We start from the raw sequence: 11,253 nt of genomic DNA, 5'->3' as shown, positions 1-11,253 counted from the left end.
TAAGTGAGGTGAGATGAGTGAGGTGAGGAGATGAGTGAGGGGAGGAGATAAGTGAGGTGAGGAGATAAGTGAGGTGAGGAGATAAGTGAGGTGAGGAGATGAGTGAGGTGAGGAGATAAGTGAGGTGAGGAGATGAGTGAGGTGAGGAGATGAGTGAGGTGAGGAGATGAGTGAGGTGAGGAGATGAGTGAGGTGAGGAGATACGTGAGGCGGAGCAGCTTGATAGAGATGCTAGATGGATCATAGAGAAGGTAATACTGTCTTCCTCTCCTGGTCTCTCCTGGTCCTTCTCCTCACTCTCACAGCTGAACGTCCTGGTCTCTCCTGGTCTCTACTGGTCTCTCCTGGTCCTTCTCCTCACTCTCTCACAGCTGAACATCCTGGTCTCTCCTGGTCTCTACTGGTCTCTCCTGGTCCTCCTCCTCACTCTCTCACAGCTGAACGTCCTGGTCTCTCCTGGTCTCTCCTGGTCCTTCTCCTCACTCTCTCACAGCTGAACGTCCTGGTCTCTCCTGGTCCTCCTCCTCACTCTCTCACAGCTGAACGTCCTGGTCTCTCCTGGTCTCTCCTGGTCTCTCCTTGTCCTTCTCCTCACTCTCTCACAGCTGAACGTCCTGGTCTCTCCTGGTCTCTCCTGGTCCTCCTCCTCACTCTCTCACAGCTGAACGTCCTGGTCTCTCCTGGTCTCTACTGGTCTCTCCTGGTCCTCCTCCTCACTCTCTCACAGCTGAACGTCCTGGTCTCTCCTGGTCTCTCCTGGTGTTTCTCCTCACTCTCTCACAGCAGAACGTCCTGGTCTCTCCTGGTCTCTCCTGGTCCTTCTCCTCACTCTCACAGCTGAACGTCCTGGTCTCTCCTGGTCCTTCTCCTCACTCTCACAGCTGAACGTCCTGGTCTCTCCTGGTCTCTCCTGGTCCTCCTCCTCACTCTCACAGCTGAACGTCCTGGTCTCTCCTGGTCTCTCCTGGTCCTCCTCCTCTCTCTCTCACAGCTGAACGTCCTGGTCTCTCCTGGTCTCTCCTGGTCCTCCTCCTCACTCTCACAGCTGAACGTCCTGGTCTCTCCTGGTCCTCCTCCTCACTCTCTCACAGCTGAACGTCCTGGTCTCTCCTGGTCTCTCCTGGTCCTTCTCCTCTCTCTCTCACAGCTGAACGTCCTGGTCTCTCCTGGTCCTCCTCCTCTCTCTCTCACAGCTGAACGTCCTGGTCTCTCCTGGTCTCTCCTGGTCCTCCTCCTCACTCTCTCACAGCTGAACGTCCTGGTCTCCTCCACCAGGAGATCAAAGTCCATCCCAGTAAACGGTCCCAGTATGAACCTCTTACAGGTCTCAAGTGTCACTAAGTGAAAAGGTGTCTCTGTTCACTCAGGATCAGATGGGAAAGTCCGTTTATTTGTCTGAGCGTTTGATCTAAAGACCTTCGTCAGACCCGACCAGAACACAGTCACTGCTGCATGGAAGAGTCCAACCCTCCCCCAGAGGGGGGGGGGTGTGGAGAAGAAGAACTTTTTTGGAGTCATACTTTCATAATCGTTATGATTTAATTGGTGTCCTTCTAACCCTGGTTCCTGGTGTTTGCTGTCATGACTCCTGACGTTGGTTCAACCCAACGCCCGCTAACCCTAACCCAGGAGCCCTCTTCCTGTTTGACCTCCTTCCTGAGGCTCTTCCTGCTCTCCAGTACCTGTTAAAGTGTGCTTGTTATTTTGTAGTATTTAAACATTGTGAGTTAATGTAAAAATAATAATGTAAAAATATGCTGACATTTTACAAAAAATGTTTAAGGAAAAAAGATGTTCTTGTTTCGGGCACCTTTTGTGGAAATGTTTGATCGCTGATTTACCTCAGTTCAGATCTTAGATGCAGGGGTTACTATATCTGATCAGTTCAGATCTGAGATCAGTTCAGATCTTAGATGCAGGGGTTACTATATCTGATCAGTTCAGATCTTAGATCAGTTCAGATCTTAGATGCAGGGGTTACTATATCTGATCAGTTCAGATCTTAGATGCAGGGGTTACTATATCTGATTGGAGGCCATCTCTGCGTTGTGTTCTGGTACTGAGTGCTCTGACTAACCGGACCCTCTGTCTTTGTGTTCTGCTCTGACTAAGTTCTTTGGACCGAAAGCTCAGTCAAATAAATGAATCTGATTTGATCCTGAGTGTGCAGACAGACACCATTCCACTTCTCTCTTCACCTCCGGTGCTCAGCAGTGAAGAGGTGTGTCTGATCCCTTACCAGGGTCTTCCGTTGTCAACAGTGTCAGTAATAGATCATAGATGTTATTATTAGTATGAGTTTGGGCATTGGATGTCTCCCACCCAGTTAGGACTTAATCAAGAGATTATGAATTATGTCACAGTGATTCTCAAAACATGTGTTGTGACTTTTCAGAAGCTATTTTTATGAATAGAGTAACCTACTTGAAGCTGGACACGTGTTCCAGGTGCTGCAGTCTGTGTACAGTCGACTCTGAATAAAGTTTGAATGCTTTTGACATATTCATGGATTACTTTTAATACATTTGCAAAATCCCTAAAAATGTTTTTTTCACTATGTCATTATGGGGTATTGTGTGAAGGATATTGATGAGGGGGAAACAATACATTTTGGAATAAGGCTTGGTGTGAATATTTGCCGGATGCACTGTATCTAATCTGGCTTGGACAGTATTGAGCTGTAAACAAATATTAACCTTGAATGTTGAACCTGGTGGTGGAAGTTGCTTAGTCTAAGTCCCCCGGTGGGTGGGATCGGTGGGAGGAGGCGGACGTGCTTAGCGCAGGTCTGGGATCAGAGGACAGTAGGATAGATTACTGTCCTCGTGGAGGAGGCGGACGTGCGCAGCAGGTCTGGGATCAGAGGACAGACAGGAGGATAGATTACTGTATCTTGCCAAAAACACGCACATTTCCTTCCTGTGGCCGTTGAGAGACTAAGCTGCTGCAAACGGATCCTGAACCTTCGACTAAAAGTCTGCAAGATGGGTTAGTACAAGTGCTTTAGTACAAGTGTTTTAGTACAAGTGTTTTAGTACAAGTGTTTTAGTACAAGTGTTTCCCTACGTGTTTAAATCGCCATGTCCGGTCCAGTGTCTGTATTAACAGCTGTGTGCGCATTCGTAGAACTGAAATGGTTCATTTTTTGCCACGATCGATGTTATCTTTACGCATAAGATATAACAAAACTACATGTGCTCTGGAAAGACAGCCTTTAATTCAAGTGATTCAAGATTACTTTATTTGTCACATACGATGTAGCCTACAGTCACAATATTATGCTTGATACAGATAAACGAATAGCCTACTCTATTAGGCTGCAAATTACAAATGTACAAGTTACGAAAATTAGAAAGTTTACAAATTAACACCGATTAGGACTAGGCTACATAATAAGAGCCCTTTCTAACTATTGTAATAGTTATATTCCAGGTGTCGGGGTCTTTCTCCCGCCATGCACACAGTGATCACACTGACATATCACACAGTGATCACACATGACATATCACACAGAGATCACACATGACATATCACACAGTGATCACACATGACATATCGTGAGAGGCACACAGCCTGGGCGGACCAGAGGAAATGATCCCTGTACTTCTCTCATCCGCTCCTCCTCCAGAGGAAGTGAGTCCCTGTGTCTCTCATCCCGCTCCTCCCTGTACTTCTCTCATCCCGCTCCTCCTCCAGCGGCGGTCAGGAGCAGCGGGCAGCCATCGGTCATGGCGCCCGGGGACCAAGTTCAAGTGCTCAGTCCAGGTCTTGGTCACTGAAGAGCCTGTGTTCTTCTGCATGTTTTTCGTACTGGGTTCTTGTGGGAGGAGAGAACATGCACACTCAGCGCAGAACCCTGCTGCGCCACCCGCACGTGAGCGATGTTGGGGTTCCGCGTCTTGCTCGAGGAACCTGGGTTCCACCTCCGGAGCCGCGTGCCATACAGTATAAGATGGATGACGCTTATTATAGGCCTATAATAAAATCGCATGGCAAAGGCTACTCTGCTAGGATTCCATCCCGACAAACAGTTGCAGACAGACATCGTTCAACTTTCATGTTTTATTCATGAAGTCTTTGGATTGGTCATTCACCCTACGACAACATGCACCAATCATATACAAGTATAATTATTCACAGCTGCTCCCGCTAATGGTTCCATCCATGGACTGTCCTTTTATACCTGGGGAACAGGACAGATGTGGAACAGGACAGGAGGGGAACAGGACAGATGTGGAACAGGACAGGAGGGGGAACAGTACAGACGGGGAACAGGACAGAGGGAACAGGACAGATGTGGAACAGGACAGATGTGGAACAGGACAGGAGGGGAACAGGACAGATGTGGAACAGGACAGAGGGGGAACAGGACAGAGGGGAACAGGATAGGAGGGGAACAGGACAGGAGGGGGAACAGGACAGGAGGGGGAACAGGACAGAGGGGAACAGGATAGGAGGGGGAACAGGACAGAGGGGAACAGGACAGAAGGGGGAACAGGACAGGAGGGGAACAGGACAGATGTGGAACAGGACAGAAGGGGGAACAGGACAGAAGGGGGAACAGGACAGGAGGGGAACAGGACAGATGTGGAACAGGACAGAAGGGGGAACAGGACAGAAGGGGGAACAGGACAGGAGGGGAACAGGACAGAGGGGGAACAGGACAGAAGGGGGAACAGGACAGAGGGGGAACAGGACAGAGGGGGAACAGGACAGGAGAGGAACAGGACAGAGGGGGAACAGGACAGAAGGGGAACAGGACAGATGTGGAACAGGACAGAAGGGGGAACAGGACAGAGGGGGAACAGGACAGAGGGGGAACAGGACAGAGGGGGAACAGGACAGATGTGGAACAGGACAGAAGGGGGAACAGGACAGAAGGGGGAACAGGACAGGAGGGGGAACAGGACAGATGTGGAACAGGACAGGAGGGGAACAGGACAGGAGGGGGAACAGGGAACAGGACAGATGTGGAACAGGACAGGAGGGGAACAGGACAGAGGGAACAGGACAGAGGGGGAACAGGACAGGAGGGGAACAGGACAGAGGGAACAGGACAGAGGGGGAACAGGACAGATGTGGAACAGGACAGAGGGGGAACAGGGAACAGGACAGATGTGGAACAGGACAGGAGGGGAACAGGACAGATGTGGAACAGGACAGATGTGGAACAGGACAGGAGGGGGAACAGGACAGGAGGGGAACAGGGAACAGGACAGATGTGGAACAGGACAGGAGGGGAACAGGACATTCCTGACTCGTAAGGGAAGGAGAGGTTTATCTGATCTGTTATCATCATCATGTTCCACAGACTTCTCACCTCTAACGACTCTTATCACCATAACTAGGCAGTAAGTAGAAGAACAAATATATTAGAATGTGTTTATTAAAGTTTAACAACATTTGAAAGATCGGAGGTTAGGCCATCATCTGATGGTCCGTCCGTCCCACGAGATTCACCAGAGGGCAGAACTCAGTTTGACCTGTGAGAACAGGCTGGCTTTGTGGCTTTCGCATATTGCACAATCACATTCCTGAAAGATCTGACATTCCATCGTTTTTACATGTTTTGTCAACAAAATGTGTGTACCTTTGCCTCCTATAACATTAGGTTTAAGATTAGGTAACATGGTTGTTGACCGGAGCACTTGCTCGGCCACGCGATAAAGGGTTATCTGATCTTGTGCACTCCATAGCAGCGACCTTGAGAAAGAAAAGCAGAGCTTGTATGTGATTCTCCCTTTTTTCGCAAGAGAGTTATGCAACATTTTCCATTGCAACATTTTCTATTTCCAACATTCACTCCAAAGGGAATTGGGAAAAAGTGAAAAATTGCTTCTGTTATATGAGTTTCAGGTGGTGTGCCCCCCCCCCCCCCCCACACACATACACACAAAAAAGTGACCCTTGCCTACAGTTCAAAGGTGAGTATCTGCTTTTTAAAAATCACTTTTTAAGAAACCGATTGTGTTCATTGCTGTTCCTCTGGCAGCGAGCTGCAAAGGCTGTGGTCCCGGATACAAGAGCCCCCTAGAGGCCATGAAGGGTGAGTGTCCGGCAGCTTCCTTCAAATCCTTGCGTTTGAGCCGAGGCAGAATATGAGAGTTTCTGTCCACTCACGCGTCTGAAACATGAGCCTTGTGCTGCTGCAGGCCCCCGGGAGGAGATCGTCTACCTGCCCTGTATCTATAGAAACACTGAGGTCCAGAAGCCTGACTACCTCGCCACTGTGGACGTGGATCCCTCCTCCTCCACCTACTGTCAGGTACTACTTTCACTACTGTCAGGTACTACTTTCACTACTGTCAGGTACTTTCACTACTGTCAGGTACTACTATCACTACTGTCAGGAACTACTTTCACTACTGTCAGGTACTATCACTACTGTCAGGTACTACTATCACTACTGTCAGGTACTACTATCACTACTGTCAGGAACTACTTTCACTACTGTCAGGTACTACTATCACTACTGTCAGGTACTACTATCACTACTGTCAGGTACTACTATCACTACTGTCAGGTACTTTCACTACTGTCAGGTACTATCACTACTGTCAGGTACTTTCACTACTGTCAGGTACTACTTTCACTACTGTCAGGTACTATCACTACTGTCAGGTACTACTATCACTACTGTCAGGTACTACTATCACTACTGTCAGGTACTACTATCACTACTGTCAGGTACTACTATCACTACTGTCAGGTACTTTCACTACTGTCAGGTACTATCACTACTGTCAGGTACTATCACTACTGTCAGGTACTACTTTCACTACTGTCAGGTACTATCACTACTGTCAGGTACTTTCACTACTGTCAGGTACTACTTTCACTACTGTCAGGTACTACTTTCACTACTGTCAGGTACTACTTTCACTACTGTCAGGTACTACTATCACTACTGTCAGGTACTACTTTCACTACTGTCAGGTACTATCACTACTGTCAGGTACTTTCACTACTGTCAGGTACTACTATCACTACTGTCAGGTACTTTCACTACTGTCAGGTACTACTATCACTACTGTCAGGTACTATCACTACTGTCAGGTACTTTCACTACTGTCAGGTACTACTTTCACTACTGTCAGGTACTACTATCACTACTGTCAGGTACTTTCACTACTGTCAGGTACTACTTTCACTACTGTCAGGTACTACTATCACTACTGTCAGGTACTACTATCACTACTGTCAGGTACTTTCACTACTGTCAGGTACTACTATCACTACTGTCAGGTACTACTATCACTACTGTCAGGTACTACTTTCACTACTGTCAGGTACTATCACTACTGTCAGGTACTATCACTACTGTCAGGTACTATCACTACTGTCAGGTACTTTCACTACTGTCAGGTACTACTATCACTACTGTCAGGTACTTTCACTACTGTCAGGTACTATCACTACTGTCAGGTACTTTCACTACTGTCAGGTACTACTTTCACTACTGTCAGTTACTATCACTACTGTCAGGTACTACTATCACTACTGTCAGGTACTACTATCACTACTGTCAGGTACTTTCACTACTGTCAGGTACTACTTTCACTACTGTCAGGTACTTTCACTACTGTCAGGTACTACTATCACTACTGTCAGGTACTTTCACTACTGTCAGGTACTACTATCACTACTGTCAGGTACTACTATCACTACTGTCAGGTACTACTTTCACTACTGTCAGGTACTTTCACTACTGTCAGGTACTACTTTCACTACTGTCAGGTACTACTATCACTACTGTCAGGTACTTTCACTACTGTCAGGTACTACTATCACTACTGTCAGGTACTACTATCACTACTGTCAGGTACTTTCACTACTGTCAGGTACTATTATCACTACTGTCAGGTACTATTATCACTACTGTCAGGTACTACTATCACTACTGTCAGGTACTTTCACTACTGTCAGTTACTTTCACTACTGTCAGGTACTACTATCACTACTGTCAGGTACTTTCACTACTGTCAGGTACTTTCACTACTGTCAGGTACTACTATCACTACTGTCAGGTACTTTCACTACTGTCAGGTACTACTATCACTACTGTCAGGTACTACTATCACTACTGTCAGTTACTACTATCACTACTGTCAGTTACTACTTTCACTACTGTCAGGTACTTTCACTACTGTCAGGTACTACTATCACTACTGTCAGGTACTTTCACTACTGTCAGGAACTACTATCACTACTGTCAGGTACTTTCACTACTGTCAGGTACTACTATCACTACTGTCAGGTACTTTCACTACTGTCAGGAACTACTATCACTACTGTCAGGTACTTTCACTACTGTCAGGTACTACTATCACTACTGTCAGGTACTTTCACTACTGTCAGGAACTACTATCACTACTGTCAGGTACTTTCACTACTGTACATGTGGTCTAGAAACCCTGAGGGATGATGCGTTATGAGACTATGATTATGAGATTGTGAGGGCTATATGCACAACTCCAGGACTTCCTGAAATTAGACATGCTTCTCTATTTCCTGTCTCACACTATTGGATGAAGTGATTATTCAGGTGTGCCTGATCATTGTGCTGCAGTCAGACACACCTGATTAATCACTTCATCCAATAGTGTAGGACAGGAAATAGAGAAGCATGTCTAATTTCAGGAAGTCCTGGAGTTGTGCATATAGCCTATAGGGACTGTCAGCGCTCCACCAGCTGCTCCGTGTTTCTCTGGGTCACACCCATGACCCCCCCCCCCCCCCAGGTCATCCACCGCCTGGCCGTGCCCAACCTGAACGACGAGCTCCACCACTCCGGCTGGAACGCCTGCAGCAGCTGCTTCGGCGATGCCTCAAAAAGGCGCAACCGCCTCATCCTTCCCTCCCTCATCTCCTCGCGGATCTACGTGGTGGACGTGGGAACGGACCCGCGCGCCCCTCGCATGCACAAGGTAGCGGGTCGCTCAGCGCCAGACCCCCGGGTTATTAACCCCAGGACTTCAGCATTGGAAGAGTGGTTGTGTTCTGTAACTTGAAACTGCTTCGTACAAGATGATATTTCCGTTTGAATGAGTGATGTAATTTGATAAGGTAAGTAATACCTTAACCTAACACATGATGTTTTGTATGTGAAGCGCTTGTGGAAGCATAGCATGCAAACCCTGCTGTCTACATGTGGCTAACTGTGTACTTTTTGTCCTCTGCTTTCATTAAGCGGTAAGTGGTCTTGTTTTGGTTTAAACTAGCATACTGTCACATCCACTTCCCCCTCCCCCCCCCACCTGATTCCACTTCTGTAATAACCTATGTTACTAAACCACATAATACTATGTAATTACTAGGGGTGTAACAATATATCGTGCCACAATATATCGCGATACAGAAACGTCACAATACATATCGTAAAGGTGAAAACAATATCGTGATATGTTTATTGTATATCAGTGAACGCTGGCTACACAACGCTGGTAACAAACACGTCTTTTGTCTCTAGGCCTCTCCATGATATTATAACAGTTAAGCTCTAAATTCACAAAGTGTAGTGGAGTAGAAATGTGGAGAAATGCACTATTGGTGTGAACAGCAGCGCTACTGCAACGCTTCACACCTGCCCTTAGTGTATCGTATCGTATTGTTATCGTTAACCCAATATCGTGTATCGTATCGTGAGATGAGTGTATCGTTACACCCCTAGTAATGACACAGCAGTTCTACTGTGGTATTTACATCCCAAACCGTATACTATGTAATGACACGGCGGTTCTGATATTGTGATACTATGTAATGACACGGCGGTTCTGATATCGTGATACTATGTAATGACACGGCGGTTCGGATATCGTGATACTATGTAATGACACGGCGGTTCTGATATGCACGCCGCTGTGTTTGCAAGGTCAGGTGTTCCAGTGGGCTCTGATCTAACACAGCGCTCGTGTTCTTCCAGATAGTGGAGCCCACAGACCTGTTCTGGAAGTGCGGCCTGGCCAACCCCCACACCACACACTGCCTGGGCAGCGGCCAGATCATGATCAGCTGCATGGGGGACCCCTCCGGAAACGGCAAGGGTACGAGAAACGCTCTCACTTACTGGATAACAACTGATATCAGTGATCAGTGATCCATCAAATGGTCATAGCAATCATCCAGATCAATTATTTAAATGAACAAATTAATGAATCGAATATAATTATATAACAGCTGGTTCCGACCTCGCATTGTGATTGGCCAAGACGCATTCGGAGCCGTGCCAATAACCACGATATAGATATAGAGAGGGAGGAGAGACCCGCGCTGGTCTCTCAGGGTGAGAGGGAGATGAACCCGCGCTGCTGGTCTCTCAGGGTGAGAGGGAGATGAACCCGTGCTGCTGGTCTCTCAGGGTGAGAGGGAGGAGAGACCCGCGCTGCTGGTCTCTCAGGGTGAGAGGGAGATGAACCCGTGCTGGTCTCTCAGGGTGAGAGGGAGATGAACCCTTGCTGGTCTCTCAGGGTGAGAGGGAGATGAACCCGCGCTGCTGGTCTCTCAGGGTGAGAGGGAGATGAACCCGTGCTGCTGGTCTCTCAGGGTGAGAGGGAGATGAACCCCTGCTGGTCTCTCAGGGTGAGAGGGAGATGAACCCCTGCTGGTCTCTCAGGGTGAGAGGGAGGAGAGACCCGCGCTGCTGGTCTCTCAGGGTGAGAGGGAGATGAACCCGTGCTGGTCTCTCAGGGTGAGAGGGAGGAGAGACCCGTGCTGGTCTCTCAGGGTGAGAGGGAGATGAACCCGTGCTGCTGGTCTCTCAGGGTGAGAGGGAGATGAACCCCTGCTGGTCTCTCAGGGTGAGAGGGAGTTGAACCCGTGCTGGTCTCTCAGGGTGAGAGGGAGATGAACCCGTGCTGGTCTCTCAGTGCTGCTGGTCTCTCCGTGCTGCTGGTCTCTCCCTGCTGGTCTCTCAGTGCTGCTGGTCTCTCCGTGCTGGTCTCTCAGGGTGAGAGGGAGTTGAACCCGTGCTGGTCTCTCAGTGCTGCTGGTCTCTCCGTGCTGCTGGTCTCTCCCTGCTGGTCTCTCAGTGCTGCTGGTCTCTCCGTGCTGGTCTCTCAGTGCTGCTGGTCTCTCCCTGCTGGTCTCTCAGTGCTGCTGGTCTCTCCGTGCTGGTCTCTCAGGGGGCTTCGTGCTGCTGGATGGAGAGTCGTTTGAGGTGGTGGGGAACTGGGAGGAGCCGGGCGAGGCCGCGCCCTTCGGCTACGACTTCTGGTACCAGCCTCGCCACAATGTCATGATCAGCACGGAGTGGGG

General features: G+C 48.5%; 1 protein-coding gene across 1 annotated transcript in view; it reads left to right on the top strand.

The window, feature by feature from the left end:
• Positions 1 to 2,848: 2,848 nt before the first annotated feature.
• selenbp1 (selenium binding protein 1) overlaps positions 2,849 to 11,253 on the top strand; it is a 12,539-nt gene continuing 4,134 nt past the window's right edge. The window contains exons 1-6 of the mRNA XM_084441794.1: positions 2,849 to 2,988; positions 5,993 to 6,046; positions 6,153 to 6,265; positions 8,742 to 8,927; positions 9,923 to 10,043; positions 11,121 to 11,253. The exon at positions 11,121 to 11,253 is cut by the window's right edge and continues 50 nt beyond it. Coding sequence (XP_084297920.1) covers positions 2,985 to 2,988; positions 5,993 to 6,046; positions 6,153 to 6,265; positions 8,742 to 8,927; positions 9,923 to 10,043; positions 11,121 to 11,253 — 611 coding nt within the window. The 5' untranslated portion in view covers positions 2,849 to 2,984. The remainder of the gene's footprint in view (positions 2,989 to 5,992; positions 6,047 to 6,152; positions 6,266 to 8,741; positions 8,928 to 9,922; positions 10,044 to 11,120) is intronic.

This window comes from Borostomias antarcticus, assembly GCF_949987555.1.
Source record: "Borostomias antarcticus genome assembly, chromosome: 8".
Classification (NCBI taxonomy): domain Eukaryota; kingdom Metazoa; phylum Chordata; class Actinopteri; order Stomiiformes; family Stomiidae; genus Borostomias; species Borostomias antarcticus.
This window is presented reverse-complemented; position numbering and strand designations above follow the sequence as displayed.